Source organism: Nycticebus coucang, chromosome 10, assembly GCF_027406575.1.
Source record: "Nycticebus coucang isolate mNycCou1 chromosome 10, mNycCou1.pri, whole genome shotgun sequence".
Classification (NCBI taxonomy): domain Eukaryota; kingdom Metazoa; phylum Chordata; class Mammalia; order Primates; family Lorisidae; genus Nycticebus; species Nycticebus coucang.
Window position 1 is genome coordinate 120456340 of NC_069789.1, and position 23544 is coordinate 120479883.

Below are 23544 nucleotides of genomic sequence, written 5' to 3' on the forward strand. Positions count from 1 at the left end.
ACTCTACCCAGGGCGACATAGTGAGGCTCTGTCTCAAAAAAAAAAATTCTTTTTCTATAAAAACTTTTAATTTTTGGCTCAGCACCTGTGGCTCAAGAGGCTAAGGCACCAGCCACATACACCTGAGCTGGTGGGTTCGAATCCAGCCTGGGCCCGCCAAACAACAATGACAGCTGCAACCAAAAAATAGCCAGGCGTTGTGGCGGGTGCCTGTAGTCCCAGCTACTTGGGAGGCAGAGGCAGGAGAATCGCTTGAGCCCAGGAGTTGGAGGTTGCTGTGAGCTGTAATTCCATGGCACTCTACCCAGGGTGACAGCTTGAGGCTCTGTCTCAAAAAACAAAACAAAAAAAAACACAACACAACTTTTTTATTTTCATTGTGGTGAAGCACACACAAAAATTTACCATGTTGTGCAACCACCACCACTATCTAGTTCTGAAATGTTTCCATCACCTCAAAAGGAAACCTCGAGTCTGTTAAACAACTGTTCCCCATTCCCTCTCACCTCTGGCAACCACTAATCTGTTTTCTGAATCTGTAGATTTGCCTTTTCTGGACAGTTCATATAAATGGAATCGTCTAACATATGACCTTCTGTGTCTGTTTTCTTTCTTGGGGCATAATGTTTTGGGGGCTCATCCATGTTGTAGCATCATCCTGTCTATGACTGAATAACCATATTCCATCACACAGGTATAACACATTTTGTTTATTCACCACTCAGTGGACATTTATTTGCTTCCACCTTTTAGCTATTATGAAGAGTGCTGCAATGAACATTTATGTGTAAATACAGTGGAGCCTCCCTAGTTGACCACCTCCCTACATTGACACCTGAAGTTGACCTAATTTTCATAGATTGGACATGCATCACATGTACATATCAGTACAGCAGGCCTAGATCCTTACGTTGACCACCTCCATGTGTTGACCAGTTTGTTACTGTCCCTTGGGTGGTCCACTACAGAGCTTCTACTACAGTTAGAATGAAAAGTCATGGAGGGACCTTGAATACATATTACTAAGTGAAATAAGCCTTGCAATGACTCCATAGTCATTTTTTTTCTTTGAGACACAGTCTCACTCTGTCACCCTGGATAGAATGCTGTAGCATCATCTTAGCTCACAACAACCTTAAACTCTTGGGGTCAAGCGATTCTCTTGCCTCAGCCTATCAAGTAGCTGGGACTACAGGCATCAGCCACAATGCCCCACTAGTTTTTCTATTTTTAGTAGAGATGGGGGTCTCACCCTTGCTCAGACCTGTCTCCAACTCCTGAGCTCAGGCAATCCACCCACCCACTCAGTCTCCCAGAGTGTGGGGATTATAGGCATGAGCCACCCCTCCTTGCCTTGATAGTTCATTTCTTTTTAGTGTTCCATAATATTCCATTTTCATTTCTTCATTTACTTACTAAGAACATCTTAGTTATTTCTAATTTTTGTCAATTATAAATAAAGCTGCTATAAATCTCATGTGCATTTTTTTTGCGTGGACATAAAGTTTTGAATACTTAGTTTTTTGGGGGGATGTATAATGTAGATATGGAATTCCTAGATCACTTCATAATTTTAAAAAATAAGTTAAATTTCAGCAGCGTAGGCATCTTCACCCAGTCCAATCTGCAACCCGGAGGCTTCTGGGACCTCACAGGTCCTGAAGGCAAAGGCAAGATAGGAATGGCTCCCCGCCGTACACAGGCGTGGTGCTGAGGAAGTGCTTCAGCTTTTCTGTGATCTCCAACCCCACCCCCATCCTCTGATATGAATAACTGTGATTTTCTTTTTTCTTTCTTCCTTTTTTTTTTTGGGTATAAGTTTGTACAAGACCTATACCAAGATTCTGACCGTGGAATCCAAGAATTGTCCCTCTGAAACAGGCCATTGCCATGTTCACTGGTGGGAACAGATCAACACAACTTCTATGATGGTCATTTGTCAATATCTTTCCCAAGGACAGGAGCATACACTCTTGGCCCAGCAATTCCACTTCCAGGAGTGCGTCCTACAGCCATGCATCAGCATGAATGAAACGATGGTGTGCAAAGTTACTCACTATAACACCATAGTGGTGTTGGTTCAAATGGTTCAGAGGCCTGTTCCCAGGCGCCTGGTTACAAAGGTCCTGTAAGTCCCTCTCACTGAGTAAGAGGAGGCTGTAGAACAACTAAGGATGCTGAAATGCCAGAAACCATGAGTGAGGAAAGCAAGGTACAGAGCGGTGTGCCTGAGATGTTCACCTGTTGTGGAAAAAAAGAAAGAAAGAAAGAAACAGAGAGAAGAGAAAAAAATGCATTTATTTGCTGTCTGTGCATAAATAAACTCACTGGGCGGGAGGCGTGGTGGCTCATGCCTGTAATCCAATCTGGGAGGCTGAGGTGGGTGGATTGCCTGAGCTCAAAGGCTCAAGACCAGCCTGACCCAGAGTGAGATCTTGTCTCTAAAAAAAAAAAAATAGCCAGGCATGGCGGGTGTCTCTAGTCCCAGCTAACTGGGAGGCTGAGGCAAGAGAATCTCTTGACCCCAAGAGTTTGAGGTTGGTATAAATTATGATGCCCTGGCACTCTACCAAGGATAAGAAAGTGAGACTCTGTTTCCAAAAATAAAAAATATTAAATTCACTAGAAAATACTGCCACAGTTTACCTCGGTGGAGCAGGGACCCAGAGTAGAGTGGCAGAATATTGAGTCTCCCAAAATATCCGGGTCCCAATCCCTGGAACCTCTGAAAAGAGACTTGGTGAATGTGTTTAGGCTCTGGTGACTGGGGAGGTGATCCTGGATTACCCACCATGTAATCACAGGGTCCTTGAAAGAGGAAGGCAAAGGGTCAAAGGTGACGTGCAGGCCAGGCATGGTGGCTCATACCAGTGATCCTAGCACTCTGGGAGGCTGAGGCAAGTGGATTGCTTGAGTTCAGGAGTTCAAGACCAGCCTGAGCAAGAGTAACACCCTGTCTCTACTAAAAAGAGAAAAATTAGCGGAGCATTGAGGCAGGCACCTGTAGTCCCAAGTACTGGGGAGGCTGAGGCAAGAGAATCGCTTGAGCCCAAGAGTTTGAGGTTGCTGTGAGCTACACCATAACACTCTACCCAGAGTGAAACTCTGTCTCAAAAACAAACAAACAAACAAAGAGAAGGTGACATAATGGGAGACCATGACCCAAAGACTGTGGTGGGCTCTAGAGGATGGGACATAGGTTTTCCCCTGGAGTCTCCGGAAAGAAGCAGGGATCTGGATTTTAGCCCTCACTTTAGACTTCTGGCCTCCAGCTTGGGGAGGGGGTAAGTTTGTGGTGACACAGTTCACCTGCCCAGTGGGCTGTTGGTAGATGATTCATTTCCTAAAATTGTGGTAAAAGAGAAGTAACATAAAATTTGCTATTTGAGCTATTTTAAGTGTACAGTTCATTGGCATTAGCTGGCACGGTGGCTCACGTCTGTAATTCTAGCACTCTGGGAGGTTGAGGCAGGTGGATTGCTTGAGCTCAGGAGTTCGAGACCAGCCTGAGAAAGAAAGAGCAAAACCCTATCTCTAAAAATAGCCAGGCATCATGATGGGCACCTGTAGTTCCAGCTACTTGGGAGCTGAGGCAAGAGGATTGCTTGAGTCCAAAAGTTTGAAGTTGCTATGAGCTCAGATGATGCCATAGCACTCTATCCAAGGTGACAGAGTGAGACTCTGTCTCAAAAAAAAAAAAAAGTCAGTGACATTAAACACATTCGCTGTGTCGTATAAAGCTGGCTATTCACATCCAAAAAAGTGAAGCTGGACTCTCCCTTTACACCCTGCCTGCAGATTAACTTGCAATGGCCCCCTGATGCTCTTCAGAACTTTAATTTGGGGATGTTTATGTACTATCTAATAAAAAATGAAAGCCAAAGAGAGAGAGGAGCTCTCACCTGTTGAGAATAGCAGGGTCTCATGCCCTCGTGACCTTCTGGATTGGGGGTCTTGTCTCCACACCTCTGGTTCCATCTCACATGGTGACAGTTCACATGAAACGTGGCCTTTCCTTAACCCCACAACCCCATTGCACATAGCCACACAAGGTAAAATAAATAAGCTTTAATGGTGTAATAAATAGGCTTTAGTGAGATAATAAATAGGCTGGGGGCTGGTGACAGACAACAGGCTTCTGTTCAGCAAAGCAACCAATCTCTCTTTGCCCCCCTCCCAACTCTATGGGGACCCTCTGGTCTCATTAGCCCTTAAGTCACGCATGCCTGCCACCCTGCTGGTTCTTATCTCTTTCCCATTTCCCATCCTCCCCAATTCTTCCATCTTTTCTGGAAGCAACTCTTCTTTTCTGCCATCTTCTGTTACAGAGCAGCTCAAACCTAACTTTCCTGTTTAGCCTCCTGGCCCGAGGTGGTATCTCCCAAAAGATATTTTCCCTAACAGAGAATTTTCTCTGTAAGAGGAATTATGGTGCCTGCCCCCGAGAGCTTAGACTTCTAAAAAGTAAACTGGCCAGTTGCACAAGAGCAGTTCTGCCTCCTGGGCCTTGGGGTCCTGGTCCTAGGGGAGCTGTAGTGATGGCTGCCCCACCTTCTCTTCCCTTTGCTTTGGAAACTGCATCTTGCCTTCCTTTGTGGCTTTCTTCCTGTCAACTCCAGCTTTTCTGCTGCAGATGTTGGTGGCACAGGGTGGCTGGAGCTGATAACCTCCTCCAAAGTTCACACCCACCAGTCTTCCTGTCCTTTGGACAGGCCCATGCAGCAGCTTGGGACCTGAGTTCCAGCCTCCGGTTCTCTTCTGGTGACCAGGGTCAGTGGCTGCTTCTTGTAACCATAGTGATCTGACTGATACAGAGATTTGGAAGCTCAAGGCCGTGGGCCAAATTCTTACCCCAAATTTTCCGGCACCCACACCATTCTGTGTAGTCCAGTGTTGTAGTAAGGCTTAACCTTGTCCAAAGAAAGATACGGCCCTTTGCTCTCAGCTCCTAGGAGGTCATCTCAAATCCTTTGGCATATCCTGCCTGTTAGTTTACCTGGGGGATTTGGGCCACTCTGGGTGGCCTATGCTAATGATATGATTTATGGTGGGGACCTTGGGCCACATGGTATATCAGCTGTGTGGAAGGTCAGTCATGTAGCAGATGCCCAATAAAATCTCTGGACACTAAGATCTTGGGTGAGCTGTTCTGATTGGGAACACTTCTTGCATGTTGTTATACATCATTGCTGGATGAATTAAGTCACAATTTCCATGTGACTCCACTGGGAAGGGACAACTGGAAGCTGGTGACTGGTCTCTCTTGGGCCCAGGCCTATGTGTCTTGTCTCTTTGCTGATCTTAATCTCTATTCCTTCCCTGTAATAAACTGAGTTCTAGGAGTTCTTCTTTTGAATGATGGAAGCTGAGGGTGGCCTTGGAGACCCCTCAGCTTGCCCCTGCCCACCTTGTTGCGAGGTCTGGCATGGGGGAGGGTCGCCAGTCTCTTTGGTGGGGGGATGTTCATCCATTGGGTCGGGGTCCAGCCACGGAGACACGTGTCTTTGTCAGCCGGAGCCTTTATCTGCTTTTAGTCCCGATGCTGTCATCTTGTGCTCTGTGTATCCTGGGGAAGGCCGGCTTCAGTGCTCACAGCTAAGTAGGAGACAGTCTACAGAGGGTATTCACATGTTAGCTTTGGGTCCTTTTCAACAAAATCAGACAAAACTTTCCCACTGAAGCCCAACATGCAGAATGCTGCCGTCCTGTCTGCCCCTCCCTGGAAGCCAGGGCAGTACTTCTCAAGGTGTGGCCAGGAGCATCAGGGAGTGGGATTTGCGGGGAGACACACTAATATGTACACCCCCAGCCCCCATCACAAGCCCACCAGCCCAGACTCTCAGCAGGCTGTGTTCGCAAGCTCCCCGGGGGATGCTGCCCCGCCGGAGGGGTTGGGAAATGGAAGACAAGACCCCAGCTCCTGAGGCTGGGACGGTCTGTGACGTGTGCACACCCCACATCTTCCTCAGCACCACCACTGCACTTACCCCGTTAGCCGAGGGGCTGCCACGCTTCCAACCTGGGGAAACAGGAGGGGAATTTGTTAGGTGGGAATGACAATGCTGGGAAGCTTGGGAAGAGGACATGTGTGGGTGTCAGGGCCCCTAAAATTCTACGTCCTGCCTCTGCTATTACATGAGGCACCACTTCCCTCGGTGGTTTGTACATTTGTCAGACAGGGGTTGTGTGCACGCTCTTTAAGGATCAGGTCATCCAGTTATTCACTTAGTTATTAAATCCAGGTAAGTATTTATTGAGCACAGGCTCTGGGTGGGTTCAAATCCTATCTCTGTCCTTGAGGAGCTGTGTGACCAAGTGACTTAACCAGCTGCCTCAGTTTCCACAACTATCGAAGAGGGGTCTGTTCGGCAAATAGAAGGTGTATTCAGCAAGTGGTAAATGTCTACTTTTGTGAATAAAACAGACAAAAATCCCTGTTCTCACAGACCTCACTCTCATAATAATGATAATGATCCTAACAGCAATGTCGGTAGCTGGTATCTACCCAGCACGGGCTTACAAGATGACAAATGCTGCAGCAAGTGCTTTACTCATATTATCAGGTACAGTTAACCCCCCCACAGATGAGGAAACTGAGTCACAGAGATTAAGCCATTTGCCCCTGGTGACGTAACTAATGGGGCAGTAGAACATCTCATTCTCCCTGGCTGCTGTGATTGGTTCGTAGGTGGGCTGTGGCCGACATTGGGCAATGACAGCCAGCTCAGGGGTTTTGGGTACAGCTATTGAAAGTGGTGTGTTCTTTCCCTTGGGATTGCTAAAATGGTAGGATGTGAGCCTGTAGTTTCTGAGGGCCATCTTACTTCTCCAAGGACAGAGCGTGCCTGAGAAGTCTGGCTTTGGAGTTGACACATTCCCTCCGCAAACAACTTCCTCAAGTGCCTCCTTTGTGTCTGGCCCGTTGCTAGGCAGTGCTGGGGACAGAGCTGTGACCATGACAGCTCCCCCAGTACAATGGGGGAGGCAGATAAGACCTCAGAGCAGGCAAGGCTGGGATGAGAGAGCCCAGAGTGGGTGTTTGGCCCATTTTCGGAGGTCAGGGAGGGCTTCCTGGAGGAGGAGGCATCCAGCTGGGATGTGAGGGGTCAGTTTTGTTTGGTGGTTCAGGAAAAAACTTTGTAGCCAAATACCTGCCTTCTACTCCTGATCAATCACTTTCTAGTTATGTGACAGGCAGATAACCCCATTGCTCAGAGCAGACACTTCCTCATCTGTAAAACTTGGCTCACAAAAGGACATTTCCTGGGGGCTTGTTAGCATTGAGGGAGGCTGTGCACAGGAAGCACCTGGCAGGTAGAAAGTGCTCAGCAAAAGGGAGCTTTTCTGATTACAGAATTCCCTGAATCAATTTGCCAGAAGGAGCCACGGGAGGCTGCTCCAGGCAGGGAATGGCCTGCGCAAAATCTGGGGTGTGAAATCATCAGGCCCTTATTAGAGCAGAAGAGGATCAGGAGCCAGTTCCTGTCACACACTCCTGAGCAAGGAGGTGGGGTTAAGTACTAATCCTCCCCAGTCCATCTGGCAGGGGCTCCCATGTCACCCAAATTAAAAGCCCAAGTCCATAGGGCTCTTGAGGCCCAATGTACTCTTCTCCCAACTTTCTCAATATTTGTGAAATGAATCAAAATGAACAAGACTCCCTGGTTTTGTGTCTTCAGCGGTCAAATAGGGGAAGCCTCATGGCCTTGGGGTGAGGATTCAGTGAGAGGCTTAGCCTAGGGGTTGGCTCAATATTGGGACCTCTGGTGAGGCTCACTCCTGGCAGACAGGTAGGGGTTTCAAAGAGGAAAAAACTCACAGGTGGATCTGGAGAGCCTGAAACAAATCCCGCCCACCAGTATGGCCAGGAACACCAGGATTACCACAACCACAGAGATGATCACATGGAACTTGACTGAGTCTGACTGGTCTGGAAGAGAAGATGAAAACAGGTATCTAGGTTAGGAAACTTCTAGCATTTTCACTTCCTGGCAAACATTACCCTTCACTCTTGGAACAGCACCTTGAATTTCCTATAGGTAGCTACCACTCAACCCCGACCCTCTGTATTATTCAGGTGGGCTTGACCCTACTCTCTGGTTCCTAGGATAAAACTTTGACTCAGAACAATCAGAACATTTGGTCTCGGCTGCTGTGATTGGTTCATAGTCGGGCTATGGCCCAAGTTGGGCCAATGGCAGCCAGTTTTGGGAATTCGGCTACAGCTATTGAAAGTGGTGTGTTCTAGCCAGGCACTGTGGTGGAAGCCTGTAGTCCCAGCTACTTGGCAGGTTGAGGCAAGGTTGCTATGGGCTGTGATGCCACGGCACTCTACCAAGGGTAACATAGTGAGACTCTGTCTCAAAAAAAAAAAAAAAAGAAAGAAAGAAAAAGTGGTGTGTTCTTTCTCTTAGGATTTCTAAAGTGGTAGAATGTGAGTTTGTAGCTTCTGAGGGCCATCTTGCTTCTCCAAGGACAGAGCCTGCTTGGGAATAAAGATAGAATAAAGAAAAGCAGAGATGAGATGTTAAAAGAAAAAGTCCCTGGGTTACATAGTTGGAGTGCCTAGATTTATTTTTCTTTTTTTTTGAGACAGAGCCTCAAGCTGTTGCCCTGGGTAGAGTGCTGTGGCATCATAGCTCACAGCAACCTCAAACTCCTGGGCTCAAGCGAGTTTCCTGTCTCTGCCTCCCAAGTAGCTAGGATTACAGGCACCCGCCACAAAGCCCGGCTATTTTTTGGTTGTAGCCATCATTGTTGTTTGGTGGGCCCGGGCTGGATTCAAACCCGCCAGCTCAGGTGTATGTGCCTGGCGCCCTAGCTGCTTGAGCCACAGGCGCTGAGCCTAGATTTATTTTTCACTAGTATTTTTTTTTCTTTTTGGCTTAGACTACTTTGCATAATGCTTCTGTAAATTTCAATTGATAGAATTTGGCCTAATACACTTAGAAAGACTTTTCTGTGCTCCTGGAAAAGAGGCGTCCCACAATTACCCCTGCCTGGGTTTTTGGTTTTTTTTTTTTGAGACAGAGTCTTAAGCTGTCAACCTGGGTAGAGTGCCATGGTATCACAGCTCACAGAAACCTCAAACTCTTGGGCTCAAGTGATTCTCTTGCCCAGTTTCCCATGTAGCTGGGTCTACAGGTGCCTGCCACAACATCCGGCTATTTTTTTTTTTGTAGTTGTCATTGTTTGGCAGGCCCGGGCTGGATTTGAACCCACCAGCTCTGGTGTATGTGGCTGGCGCCCTAGCTGCTGAGCTACAGGAGCTGAGCCCCTGCCTGGGTTTGTTAAGAGGGTATAGCCAGATGGTGAGACAATGGTACCAGTGGTACAGATACTGAGTTGGCAGGAGAGTAAAGCTAGCCCCATCGGTCCTTTCGTGAGAGGGCTTAGGAGAAGGATGGGAGTCAGAGAGTATTCTGAGGGCTTCCCTTCACGCAGGACCACCCTCAGCCTCTCTGTCATAGAGAATCCTTTGGTTCCTCTGTTCTCCCCACCCAGGGAGCTCCTCACCTTTGACCAGGATGGCCAGTTTCCCCTGGCCAGTCCCTATATCATTGGTGACACTGCAGATGAAAGTCGTGTTGATCGACTTGTCCACAAGATAAATCAGGAGCCAGGCACCCTGGGGCACGGCAGAGGGTGGTAGGGAACCATTGGTCCTGGGAGAGACAGACAGGTGAGGGAGAAGTCTCTGCTGGAGGTCCAAAGTAACAGCAACTGAGCACTCACATAGTGCCAGAAATCCTCATGCCGTGTATGATGTAAGCTGAGAGCAACTTTGGGGTCCCCTGGCTCATCTTCCTTTCATGCCCACATCCAACACACCAGTAAATCCTTCTGGCCCCACCTTCAAAGTGTACTCAGAGTCCAGCAGCTCCTCAAGGCCACCTCCTGGACACAGCAGTGGGTGGGGCTCCTTGGTGGGCTCTTTCTGTCCCGGCTGTCTTGTATGTTCCCCACATGGCCACCAGAGGTCGTCTGTGAGCTCTAAGCCAGCTCACAAACCTTTTTTTTTGCAGTTTTTTTTTTTGGTGGGGGGCCGGGGCTGGGTTTGAACCCACCACCTCCAGCATATGGGGCCAGTGCCCTACTCCTTTGAGCCACAGGCGCTGCCCCACAAACCTTTTTTTAAAACCTTCCAGGGAGAATGAAACCAAAGTGCTCACCAGGCCACAGGTTTCACGTGATCTGCCCCTCCCCTGACCTCTGCCCACATTATCCATTACTCTGCCCCCTTTCCCCACCTTTCCATCCACAGTGGCTTCTTTGTTGATCCCCAATAGGCTTCCAGGGTGTTTGCGTATTCAGGGACTGATGTTGACATATGTGCCGATAGCACCTGGCACAGAGTGAGCAGTCAAAGAATGTGGGCTTAATGCACAAAGGTGGAGGCGCTCTGCAGTGCTGGGTGTAAACCTAGCTGCCAGGCCAAGAGCCTGAATTGCAGAGCTTAGAGGCAGGACCTCTGTCAACACCAACTGAAAACCTTTGACAATGGCTCATGACTGTAATCCCAGCTCTCTGGGAGGCCAAGGTGGGCAGATCACCTGAGCTCATGAGTTCGAGACCAGCTGGAGCTAAAGCGAGACCTGTCTCTAAAAATAGGTGGGCATTTTGGCGGATGCCTGTAGTCCCAGCTACTTGAGAGGCTGAGGCAATAGAATTGCTTGAGCCCAGGAATATGAAGTTGCTGTGAGCTCTATCTGAAGCCACAGCACTCTACTGGGGCGACAAAGTGAGACTCTGATGGGCAATTCCTTCCACTGACAATTGACAAATGACTGGGCTACCCACAGAGGTAGATGGTCGATGATGGTCACCACCACGGGGCCTTTGCAGTGTTGAAAATGGAAAGTGATTGTCATATCCCATGTTAGGGACAAGTTAAATAATTGATGCCATACATTTATGACAGAGTTCCAGGGACATTAAAAAACGGGTTGTGGGTACTTCAGAATGCATTAAAATAAGACAGACTGATAGATGGATAGAGGGAGAGACTAGTGGACAGAATGTGTGAAAGCAAGCACAGTAAAATGTTAGTGGGAGAATCCATGTAATGGACTTTAAGTGTTCACTGGAAAATTCGTATGATTTTTCTGTACATTTAAAAGGTTTTGGGTGGTGCCTGTGGCTCAGTGGGTAAGGCGCCGGCCCCATATACCACGGTGGCAGGTTTGAATCCGGCCCCGGCCAGCTAAAACAACTGCAACAAAAAACAGCCGAGTGTAGTGGCGGGCACCTGTAGTCCCAGCTACTCGGGAGGCTGAAGCAAGAGAATCACTTAAGTCCACGAGTTGGAGGTTGCTGTGAGCTGTGATGCCACAAGCTGTGATGCCACAGCACTCTACCAAGGGTGACAGAGTGATACTCTGTCTCAAAATAAATAAATAAATAAATAAAATTAAAAGTTTTCCTAATAAAACACCAGGGAAAGGAGATTGTAGATCCATGTTCTTTGACATGAGAAAGTGTTCACAAAATAGAGGAAAAGTTTCAAATTGTACATACGGCACAATTCTAGATTTTGTTTAGAAACATAGAGATGAGGCCGGTTGTGGTGGCTCGTGCCTATAATCCTAGCATTCTGGGAGGCCAAGGCGGGTGAATTGCTTGAGCTCAGGAGCTTGAGACCAGCCTGAACGAAAGTGAGATCCCATCCATAAAATTAGCTGGGCATTGGTGGTGGGTGCCTGTAGTCCAGCTACTTGGGAGGCTGAGACAAGAGGATCACTTGAGCCCAAGAATTTGAGATTGTTGTGAGCTATGATGTCACAGCACTCTATTGAGGGTGACAGAGTGAGACTTTGTCTCAAAAAAACAAACAGGACAAAAATGTAGAGATAAAGGGAAGGGTGACAGTGGACATTTCTGGAGGTGGCTGAGTGCAGTTGAATACAGGCGTTACTTTCTCCTCTTTGGTTATAACTATACTGTCTGAAGTTTCCACAAAGGACACAATTTATTTCTGTAATGAGGGAAAAGGCCCAATAAAATGATGTAAAATAATTCATCCCCTTGCTTCCCCTACTCTTAATCACAGCTTCGGTATGGATTTGGGGAAATCTTATTGCTCTGAGCCTCAACTTTTTCTTTGAGGCAATGGAGAGTACTTGCTTTCTCAGAGATGACTGAGCAGGTTACACAAGGTGTGTCTACTCTCTCCTGGCTGATCTTTATCTTGGGCTGACTGTGCAGAGTGAGGTTATGTGGGGCGAGGGGGAGAGCACAGAGCAGGCACGCCCTAAAGAGCAGGTGCATATATGAGCTTGGACCAAACCTGAACTCTGCAATTGCAAGACAAATTTTACTGGGAGCCCAAAGTCAACGTTTTTTCTTTTTCTTTTCCTGAATCTCCCCTGTCTCTCAGATCCAGGGGTCCACCCTCAGTCACTCCTCCCTCAGACCCAGGAGTCCAGCCCTAGTCCCTCCTCCTCCAGCCCTGTCCCTCCTCCCTCAGACCCAGGGGTCCAGGGCTACTCAGTACTCACGTGCTCCAGTTATAGCTCGTGGGCTCTGGATTGCTTCGGACGTTGCAGGTCAGGTTGGCTTCACGCTGGTTGAGGTACCATTTGCCATCGTAGCCAGAGATGCTGACCTCAGGGGGGTCTGGGGGAAATGGACACACAGGTTCATACAGCCTTCAGAGGGGCCTGAAGGTCTGTGGAATTTATATCATAATAGGAAAAGGCTTCAGCATGTTTGGAGAACAACCAGAGCTAGAGAGACCTGTGAGGTGTCTGGGACAGTGGGCACAGAGAGGGCTTCTCAAGACCTGCCTTTCTATTTTTTTTTGAGATAGAGTCTCACTATGTAGCCCTTGGTAGAGTGCCATGGCATCACAGCTCACAGCAACCTCCAACTCTTGGGCTGAAGCGATTCTCTTGCCTCAGCCTCCCAAGTAGCTGGGACTACAGGCGCCTCCCCACCCCCACCATTGAGGGATGTCATTGTTGTTTAGCTGGCCCATGCCAGGTTCGAACCCACCAGCCCGGGTGTATGTGGCCAGCACCCTACCCACTGAGCTATGGACGCTGCCCTAAGGACCTGCCTTTCTAGTTTTCCCGAATAGTCTGGTTCAGGTGTGTCTTGGGTGTCCTGTGAGAAAAGGCCTCTTGGGTACTGATAACACAGGAACATATTCAAGGCTCTGACATGTCCCGTGGGACAGAGGCCTGGATGGGTCTGCTCCAACCTCCTGCTCACCCATCCCCAAAGGGATTGAGGGAAGACTTCAAAGTCCTCAGGAGGAAGGCCGGTGAGACAGTGTCTTTTGAGGGATGGGCAGGCCTCAGTGTAGACCTCTTCTTCCCTCGGACCTAGGGAGAATGTTAAGAGGGTCCCCAGCACAGACAGGCCTGAGGTAATCAGTGTACCAATTGCCCGGGCAGGGGGAAAGTGGCCAGTATAGACAATGATGGGAGGGACAGCGTGGTAATGGCTAGGTGAGTTTGTGTAGAAATACTGATGGTCTCAGCGTAGACAGAGTATTGGGATATCAGAGCCAATGCTATTATGTAGGAGCCAGTGTTGAAAATGTCGTAGGAGGGGTGATATCAGTGTGTCCAGGGAGCTGGAGACATTAAGACAGGCTCAGTGTGTTCGCAGATGTGTGTATGTGTGTACTGTAGACAGTGTCTGGATGAACCAGGGTAGACAGTGTGGGAGCTTGGTCTAGATTTGTGCTGTTCAACATGGAAACCGCTGGTCACAAACTATGGCAAAAAGAATGTGAAAGATCTCATGAGTAATCTTCAACACCTGACTGCATGTTGAAATTATAATACCTTGGGTATATTAGGTAAAATAAAATTAACTGTTAAAATTAAATTCATCTTTTTCTTTTAATTTGTTTAATGGAGTGGCTACCAGAAAACTGAAAATCCCACATGCAGCGTGCACCCAGCTCCTGTTGGACAGTGCTGCTTAGAGAGTCCCTGGGGTGTCAGTGCTGATGAGTCTGCAGGTGTCTATGCTGACAACATGCTGGGGAGTGAGCGGAGGTGACACCGATGGAGCATTAGGGCAGATGCAGATGGAGGCTGTGTAGACAGAACATAGGGCAGCCAGTGGTAGCAATGTGGGGGGAGGGTAAGTAGCCTATAGATGAGCTGGTGTAGACAATATTGGGCAGAGAGAAGTGTAGACCAGGAGTGCGGAGAGTATAGATCCTGCCCAGAGGAGCCAGCGTAAAAAATCCGAAGGCTAATATGGTTAGGACCTGGTGGAGACAGAGACTGTGGCTCAGGGAAGCCGGTATGTACAATGTGGGAGGTGGGCACAGACACTTCTCCAGGGCATTCTGCGTAGACAGTGTTTGGGGGCACTGGAGAGTGCCTCAGAGAACCAGTGTAGAACAAGGAGGGCATCCACGTGGACAGTGGTCACGTGAGCCGTTCTAGATAACATGGGGAACAATGACAACTCCCCACAGCTGGTGCCCTAAATAGCTGGTATAGACAGTGGAGGAAATCTTATCTGTGGTCCAGAAGAGCCAGTGTAGACAATGTCAAGGCAGTGTAGAAAACGGATAAAGGAGTGGGTGTAGACCATGGGGAAGCAGTGCTGACAGGGAGAACCAGTGTAGACAGCTGCCCAGGGAAGCAGACGTAGGCAAAGTATAGGAGGCAGTGTAAGCTGTGCTCACGGAGGCCAGTATAGACAGTGTGGTGTATCAGTGTAGACAGTGGCTAGGGAGCCAGGGCAGATGACCTGGGTAGCAGCATTGACTGTGGCCTAAGTAGTTGGTGTGGACAATAGGGACGGTTTTGTCAGTGGCTGGGCAGCTGGTGTGGACAATGAATGTGGGGCGGGTAGACAACAGTCAGGGAGTGAGTGCAGATGACAGAGGCATGTCAAGAGTATCCCGGGAGTCAGTGGAGAGGAAGGGGCAATGGAGGCAGCTTGGCAGCAGTTCTCTCCCTTCCTCGCCTGCACCTGGGCACACTTACAGAACACGGTGAGGTTCACAGGCAGCAACTGGGGCTCTTTGAAGCTCTCGTGGTCCACTCTGCAGGTGATGTTCTTGCCGTCCACTTGGCTTGAGGGCACCACGGTCAAGAAACTGATGACAGTGAACGTGCCAGGCAGGGGCCCCACTACCTGGCTGTTATTGACTGTTCCATTTAGGTGTGAGGACCAGGTGATTTGGGCAGCTGGGCGACCCCCTGTGGACATGCAGCGGGCCACAGGCACAGGCTCTGAGGTGAACAGGCTAGGTGGTTCCATCTGTGGTTCAGCTGTGTTCTGGGGCTGAACTGGGAGAGAAGCAAACAGGACAGGTCACTTCTCACTAGCAGTCACCCAACCAACCGCTCAGCAGCAGAAGAGGGGTGTTCATTAAGGGTACAGGATGGTATAGTTCAAACTCCAGCTCTGTCCCTGAGCAGCTGGGTGGCCTTGGGCAGGTCTATGCCTCAGTTTCCTTGTCTGTCAACTGGGGATAATGATGGAGTCATAGGCAATGAGAATTTGCTGGTACTTGGCACATAATAAGTGCTCAGTAAATATGATTTGATAGGCAGCCTGGGGATGCAGCAATGACCAAGACAGGCCTGGCCCTGCCTTCAGGGGGTACACAGCCCAAGAAGAAGACAGACTCTTGCCTGGGCAGGGATGACTCAGGGTCAGTAGAGCTGGAATGGGGGAGCCCAGAGTGTGCCTGAGTCTGGGGCAGTGGATCAAAGAGGGCTCTGTGGAGGAGAAGAGGGCTGAGCCCTGGCAGGTCTGTCTGACTCCAAAACCACCTTGACCCAGACACCTTGTGATTCCCAAACCTGAGTTCCTTTCCAATGACTGTGTTATTATTTACTGAAGAGGTTTTAATCTGACTCACAGTTTCTGTTTTACCCTCCTCTTAATTAATGCCTGAAATCCCAGGCTTGCGGGAGTGACAAGACTTGGTCTGTTGCGGTGTGCCAGGCACTGTTTCAAGCCCTTAACACTTCACGAGTTACTTATGCACAGGCTGGAAAAGTTTCCAGCACATAAGTCAAAAAAGAAAAAAAGTCAGCTCTTACTAATCCTCACGGCCATTTTCATCCCACAGATGAGGACACTTGAGGCACAGAGACTTCTTGCTCAGGTTTCAAGAGGTGGACACTATGGTTCCAGGGGGCCAGAAAACGCTCCTCTGCAGGCTGTCAGGATCCCTGCTCTCCCGTCAGTCAGTTTCAGCCTTCTCCCTCTTCAGTAGCGGAGTGACAACGACTGATAGCTATGAGGCCCTCTGTGGACCAGCCCACAAAGACCTCTGTTCTAAGTGCTTCACTGGACAAACTTACGAGGACCCTTAGGACCTTTTATAGATGACAAAAGGAGGGGCCCAGGCTGGTGCTGTGGCTCACCCCTGTAGTCCCAGCACTCTGGGAGGCCAAGGTGGTTGGATTTCTTGAGCTTAGGAGTTTGAGATCAGCCTGAGCAAGAGCAACCCATCTGTACTAAAAATAGAAAAATTAGGGGGCCTTGTGGTGGGTGCCTATAGTCCCAGCTGCTGTGGAGGCTGAGGCAAGAGGATCACTTGAGCCCAGAAGTTTGCTGTGAGCTATGAAGCCAGAGCACTCTAGCTGGGGTGACAGAGTAAGAGGAAGGAAGGGAGGGAGGGATGGGGGAAAGAAGGGAGGGAGGGAGGAAGGAAGGAAAAGAAGGAAGGAAGGAGAGAAAACTCATCCCTGCCTCCAGGACAGTCTGTTTTCAGTCTCCAGGTTCTTCACTCTGGAAGATCTAAACTCTCTCCAGCCCAGCAGGAACCCCCAACAACCTCCTTCCACAAATGGCCCGCCCTCCTTTCCCACAGAATCCCTGCAGTGGAGGGACTCTCCCTCCCTCCCAGGCCCTCTTCCTCTTGGCCCACCTCCCGGCTCCTCTCGCGACGTCCCCCTTCCTTTCGTTCCCCTCGCACCCGCTCCTGCTCACCCAGCACGCGCAGCCAGGTACTGTTGCTCGAGCTGCCCTGAGGGAACGTGGCGAACTGACAGGTGTAGTTGGCTTCATCCTCTACGCGCAATTGGGACACTACCAGCGACGCGTTGAGCAGGTCAGTGCTCTTGGCCACGAACTCCAGCCGCCCGGGATCCGAGTACCAGGGGCCCCGCGCCGGGTGGAAGACAGCCAGGCTGCTGGGCTGCCCTGCCAGCTCCTGCCGCATCCACGTCACCTGCGTCACTTGCACGCCGGGCTCCAGCGGCTGCAGGTGGCACGGCAGCGTTACAGAGTTCCCCAAGAGGCCACGCACTTGCGTGGACGCCAGCACGCGGACGGTCCCGGTTCCTGCGGGGGTCGGGTAGGGGAACCGAGGAAGGATTAGATCCCTGATCTCCCGGCCTAGACAGGAAGGCCACGCACCTGGTCGTGTACCTGCACGCTGGGGCCCGGAACCCCCAGGTGGGGAGGGGAGAGGAATCCAGGTCCGGGCAGAGGAGAAGGGTTAGGGCGTCCAGGGTGAGTCCGTAACCGGGTACGGCCCCTGTGGTTCCTTCGCAGCAGCTGTCTTGACCGTATTTTCTGCTATTACCGTATTTTCTCCATTTCCGTATCATCGATTTTAAAAATTGTGGTTTAAAATATTAAATTTACCATTTAATCCATTTTACCACAAAATCCATTTTAATCCATTTACATGGGTGGCCATTAAGTACCTTCACAACGTAGGACCACTACCCTTACCAATATCTAGTTAAGTTTACCATTTAAGACACTTTAACACTTTAAAGTGTACGATTCAGTGGCCATTAAGTACCTTCACAATGTTGTGCAAACATTACCATCCTCTTTCTAGAAACTTTTTATAGCCCCAGTGCTATTTTAAGACACCGACTTGTTGTTTACAGCACTATTCCTTGAGAATGGTTAGAGTATTGCCAATGTGGAAAAAACGAGAAGAAACTCTCGGTCTTAGAATCCACAAAATACGGTATTATCCTGGGTGAACTAGGGTTAGAGATCTGCACCGGAAGGAAGACCATTAGCCCAGGGGTTTTAAGTCATTTCAAATCTCGGTTTTGAGGCTTCAGGCAGGTTACTTAACCTGTGATTCTTTTTCCTACTTTGTAAAACAGGACTTATAACAGTGAACCCTCACAGGATGCTTACATAGATCAGCGGCTATTCTGAGGGCACCTCTCTTAGCATTTAATCCTCAAGCACAGCCCCCATAAACATCACTTTATACATGGGAAAGAGAAACAGCGTGCGATTTCCTCCAAATCACAAAGGGATTAGCAGTAGAGCTGGGATATGAACTTGGGTGTCTGTACTCGGAGCCTGACCTCTAATCCACCAGACACTATCTGAAAATCTGTGTGTCTAGGGCCCCAGCAGAGAGTAGGTCTTCATGTGTTCACTCTTATGGACATTAATACTGCACATTCTCATATATAATAATAAGATTTGGAGAAGGTGGGAACGTGTAAAGTTCTTTGAACTGCAGCTCTGGTGCTTGGGAATATTAACCCTTGATACCAGGGAGCCAGAATCTGTAGCTGTGGGTCCTTGTGCAGGTGGTTTCACTCCTGCCTCAGTTTTCTCATCTGTAAAATGGGGGTGGCACTGGGTGAGGTAGCTCACGCCTGTAATCCCAGCACTCTGATTGCCTGAGCTCACAAATTCAAGACCAGCCTGAGCTAGAGCAAGACCCCGCCTCTAAAAATAGCTGGGTGTTGTGATGAGCACCTGTAATTCCAGCTCCTGGGGAGGCTGAGGCAAGAGAATTTCTTGAGCCCAGGAGTCTGAGGTTGCTGTGAGCTATGACACCACGACACTCTACCAGGGGCGACAAAGTGAGACTCTGTCTCAAACAACAACAACAACAACAACAAACAACCAGGGTGATAATTGGAGTTGTTGGTAGGATTAAATGATGAAATAAATGATGATAAGCATAAGTGAGTATTATAATTATGAAACATTATGAGGAAGAAGCAGCAGGGAACAGCAGACAAAGGTGCTTGGACAGTGCTAGGTGGAGGGAGGGCACAGTGGGAGCACCAGATATTTGGGGGGTGGAGAGCATGCTCTGGCATTTAGGGTCTGATTTTTTTTTTTTTTTGAGACAAAGACTCATTATGTCACCCTCGGTAGAGCGCTGTGGCATCACAGCTCACAGCAACCTGAAACTCTTGGGCTTAAGCGATTCTCTTGCCTCAGCCTCCCAAGAAGCTGGGACTACAGGCACCCCCCACAATGCCTGGCTATTTTTTTTTGTTGTTGTTGTGGTTGTCATTGTGGGTGGGCTGGTCTGGGCCAGGCTTGAACCCGCCAGCCTCGGTGCATGTGGCTGGCGCCGTAACCACCCCACTGAGCCATGGGGTCTGAGTTTGAATGTGAGCTTTACCATGGACTTGGTATGTGGCTCTGAGTAAGTGAGGTTTTAACCCAGACCCCAGGCCCAAGACCTGCATCCTCATCCCCTCCATATTACTTTGAGTCCAGCATTGCTCAGCATCCTCCCCAAACAGACTTACAAGGTAGATCTCCCAAACCCCCATTTTATGGAAACAGAGAGCTTAAGTAACTTTCCTGATGTCATAGAGGTATTAAATGTCAGGGCTGAGTTTTGAATCGAGGGCTGTCTGACTTCAAAGCTATGAATCCTTAGCCCTTGGAATACTGCCTGGTACCTAGTAGGTGCTTAATAAATGTGTGTGGGATGGACATATGACTTTAGGAATGAATGAATGAATGGCCAGGCCCTTGTGGTCAGACATTTGAGGTCAGAGGAGGATGGGGTCGTGTGCTACTGTCCCTCCCCCTATCAGTCACCTTCCTGTAGATTCAGTAGGCTGTAGAGATGTGACTTGGGGAGCTCGAGATAAGGTAATCCAGTGTGAGTCACCCTTGGCTGATTTTTCCCAGACTCACCAGCCTTTCAGGGAATCTCTGTACCCAACTCCACCCACTTCCTGGCAGCAGCTGAAAGGAGGGTCTTGCCTCCTTCACTGCCACAATCCCCCCAGCGGCGGAATCGGGTGGGGGTCGGGACGAAGGGGAGAGCCGGCAGCCTTGGGGACCCTGAGGGCCGAGTGCCCGGCTGCGTGCGGAGTGGTGGTGGAGGGCAGCAGGGCTACAGGACCGCGTGGGCTTCACTCACCGACTGCCGGAGGTATACAGAATAGCCACACAAGTGACAGGACCAGCAGCAGCCACCCGGAGAGCACCAATCCGGCCATGCCGAGCCTCCTCTGGGCCCCTGGGTCCCGGGACAGGGGACGCGGCTCCTCCTCGCTCGCCGGCGTCCGCTCCCTCGGCCTGGGTCGCAGCATCTACGACTCCGGATTCCAGAGCTCTCCTCAGGAATCCCCTGGGGACCGCAGCGCCAGTGCCTGGGGGCGGGAAGGGGAAACCCGCTTCTGTGTCCACACTGGTGGACCAGGAAAAAAGGAGGAGCCTGCGGGGAGGCCGCAGCGGTCGGCAGTCCCTGAGTCACTGCGTCCTCTCTGCGCCTGCTCCGTGGCACCTGCTACGGGACGCTTCTGATCCGAGGACCCCCATTTTACTGGCGGGAATCTGAGGCGCGCGGAGAGAGATTCCGCAACTTGATGAAGGCTGGCGGTTGCTGAGTGGCAGAGCTGAGATTCACCACTCATAATCGGACAGATCCTGAGCTCTTAACCTCCAGGCTGTCCTTCCACTCAGCCTAAACCATGGGCTCTGGCGTCAGAAAAGGCCTGGGCTCATATTGGGCAAGTTACTTCTCCCCAAGGGGCTTCAATTTCCTTATCTGAAAAACGGGCATGATAATATTTACCTCACAGCGCAGTTTGTAAGCCTTGAACAAAAAGAAACCGTTTAGCCCAGTTTCTGACATACGGTTTGAACTTGAAAAACATCAGCTATGCTGACAAGGACAGCAGCAGCAGTGACAGTTATTGTTGCTGTAAAGTTGCCATCAAAGAATAATGTTCATAAGAACGATATTCATTCATTCTCCATTAAACGTATTTATTGAGACAGGCAGAATTCCAGGCACTAGAGAAACAGTAGAATGTAATACGGACAAAAAAATCCCTGTCTTTATTAAGCCCGTTTTTTATCCTGGAGGCGGGGGAGACAGCCATAAACAGATGAATATGCATAAGGCCATCATGTCTGGGGCCACTAAGGGCTGCAGAACACACACAGTGGGGAAGGGGGAGAGAGAGAAATGAGACTGGGAGAAACAGACGCCAAAATAGTAACAGAGGACAAGAGCCAGAGGGATGAGAGACAGAGAGAGGTGAGAGAGACAGAGACATAGGATAGACAGAGTGAGAGGAGAAATGAGAGGTGACAGACCCAGAGAGTCAGACGCTCAGAGATGGAGCCAGAGAGACTCCAGCCTTTCCCCCTTTGCTCCCTCCCCTCCTCCCCCCATCCATCCATCCTGGTCTTCATGAGCTCCACCTAGAGCTCCTGCCCCTTTGTTGACATCCTTATATGTCTATAAACTTCCTTATTTGGGTTTGGCTACTTAGGAGGTTTCTGTCCTTGGCTGCCCTCTCTGACTTGAATCTAATGCCTGCTCATGGCTGTCCAATGCTTAGTATCTCTCACCCGGAATGAATGTAGGTGAATTTCTGAATGGGAACAGAGAGGCTGGTCTCCTGGAAATCTCTGAATTTTCTGGCATCTCATTCTGCCTCGTTATTTCCAAATTTGGGAAGCTGTGGCTGCCGTTATGTTCCTCCTCTGGACGATGCTGTCACCATCTGGAGTTACCCCACCTCTCAGAGGGCTGGGTGGACAGAGGTTGACCCTCAACCTGCTAATGTTTGGGTTTCACATTTAGGGTTCCCTCCCTCATCCTCTGCCTCTTCCTAACTGGGTGTCTGATTCCTTGGTGACAGAAATGGGGCACTTCCCTGGGTGAGGTACTCTTCTATAAATAGAACTTTATCCTGGAAGTGAGAACAATGTAACCTAAATATTGTACCCTCATATTAATTTGAATAAAGTTTAAAAGAAAAAAGGAAATGGGGCACTGGCCTGAAAACAAATCATTAAAGCCTTGGCCTTGAACATATTCCACCTAATGAAAATGATACAGACTCTCAGCAAAGTCAAGGAAGGGTCAAGGGCCAAGGGGTGAAGGGTAGGATGGAATCAGAGATGTGGTCAAGACATGGGAGGGTCTGAGAGATAGGACTAGGATGTGGTGAGGGTCAGCCAGATGAGGAGGGGCTTTGGTGGCTGGTATTGCTGGGCCCCCTCAAAAATGGGTCAACAGATACTGATATATAGGAAACCCCAAAGGTCCCTGTTGTCAAAATGGCTGAGTTAGTCTGGGCATGGTGGTTCATGTCTATAATCCCAGCACTTCGGATGCCGAGGTTGGAGGATTGCTCTATGCCAGGAGTTCAAGACCATCCTGAGGATTGGTGCCCATAGCACAGGGGCTATGGCGCCAGCCACATACATTGAAGTTAGCGGGTTCGAACCCAGCCCAGGCCAGCTAAACAACAATGACAACTGTAACAAAAAATAGCCGGACGTGTGGTGGGCACCTGTAGTCCCCACTACTTGGGAGGCTGAGGCAAGAGAATCGCTTGAGTCCAAGAGTTTGAGGTTGCTGTGAGCTGAGATGCCACAGCACTCTACCCAGGGTGACATAGGGAGACTATGTCTCAAAATAAATAAATAAAAAGACCATCCTGAGCAAATAAGGGAGACTCTGTCCCTACAAAATATTAGCCAGGTGTGGTAGTGTATACCTGTAGTCCCAGCTACTCTGGAGGCTGACAGGAGGATAGATTACTTGAGCCCAGGAGTTTGAGGTTGCAGTGAGCTATGATGACATGACTGCACTCTAGGCAAGGGGACAAAGTGAGACACTGTCTCAAAAAAAAAAAAAAAAAGGCTGAATTAAATAAAGTGTCTTGTGTGTGTTTTTTTTTTGAGACAGAGTTTCACTATGTTGTCCTGGGTAGAGTGCCATGGCGTCACAACTTGCAGCAACCTCAAACTCCTGGGCTTGAGCGACTCTCTTGCCTCAGCCTCCCAAGTAGCTGGGACCACAGGTGCCTGCCATAATACCCGGCCATTTTTTGTTTCAGTTGTCATTGTTGTTTAGCTGGCCCAGGCAGGGTTCAAACCCGCCAGCCATCATGTATGTGGCTGGTGCCCTAACCACTGTGCTATGGGTGCCAAGCCTAAATAAAATGTCTTGCTTAAGGTCTGGATGAGGATGGGGCAGAGGGAAATTGCTGCCGTTTGGAATGAGAGGGTTGAGCTAAGGAGCTATACAATTCACCTGACAACCCTGTCCTGACCCCTCCCCACCCCTGAGCCCCAGGGAGTGGTCTGGCATCTGACTGAAATGACTTTCCTCTGGCTTCTACAGCTCCTTGGCCTTCCCTGTCTTGGGCTTTTTGTCCCCTGTATTCATTCAGTCACACATCTACCAAGCACCTACTATGTGCTAGGTCCTGTTCAAGGTGCTGAAGATGCAGCATGAGCAAGAGACCAAGTCCCTGCCCTCCTGGAGCTCCCACGCTGGGATGGAAGTGGGGAGAGATAACAACAAGGCATATGGGTACTAATATCAGAGCGTGGTCAAGGCCAGGA

General features: G+C 49.5%; 1 protein-coding gene across 2 annotated transcripts; it reads right to left on the minus strand.

Moving 5' to 3' along the window:
- Positions 1–4053: 4053 nt before the first annotated feature.
- PVR (PVR cell adhesion molecule) lies at positions 4054–20376 on the minus strand. 2 transcript variants are annotated; one of them, XM_053604275.1, is made up of 8 exons: positions 20093–20376; positions 16921–17274; positions 14958–15263; positions 12498–12615; positions 9517–9665; positions 7820–7930; positions 5988–6019; positions 4054–5611 (listed from the first exon to the last, which is right to left on the minus strand). In XM_053604275.1, the coding sequence occupies exons 1-8, from the start codon at positions 20262–20264 to the stop codon at positions 5546–5548; spliced, it is 1308 nt and encodes a 435-aa protein (XP_053460250.1). In that variant the 5' UTR covers positions 20265–20376; the 3' UTR covers positions 4054–5545. The 2 variants fall into 2 exon arrangements, with proteins under 2 accessions (XP_053460250.1, XP_053460251.1); XM_053604276.1 differs by lacking the exon at positions 9517–9665.
- Positions 20377–23544: the final 3168 nt, after the last annotated feature.

Coding starts and splice junctions, on each gene's coding strand:
- PVR (XM_053604275.1), bottom strand. CDS start 20,264: ATGCTGCGACCCAGGCCGAGGGAGCGGACGCCGGCGAGCGAGGAGGAG. Junction 6,020..7,819: donor CAGGCTCTCCAGATCCACCT/GTGAGTTTTTTC, acceptor CTGTTTCCCCAG/GTTGGAAGCGTGGCAGCCCC. Junction 5,612..5,987: donor GCAGCCCCTCGGCTAACGGG/GTAAGTGCAGTG, acceptor TACCCTCTGTAG/ACTGTCTCCTACTTAGCTGT.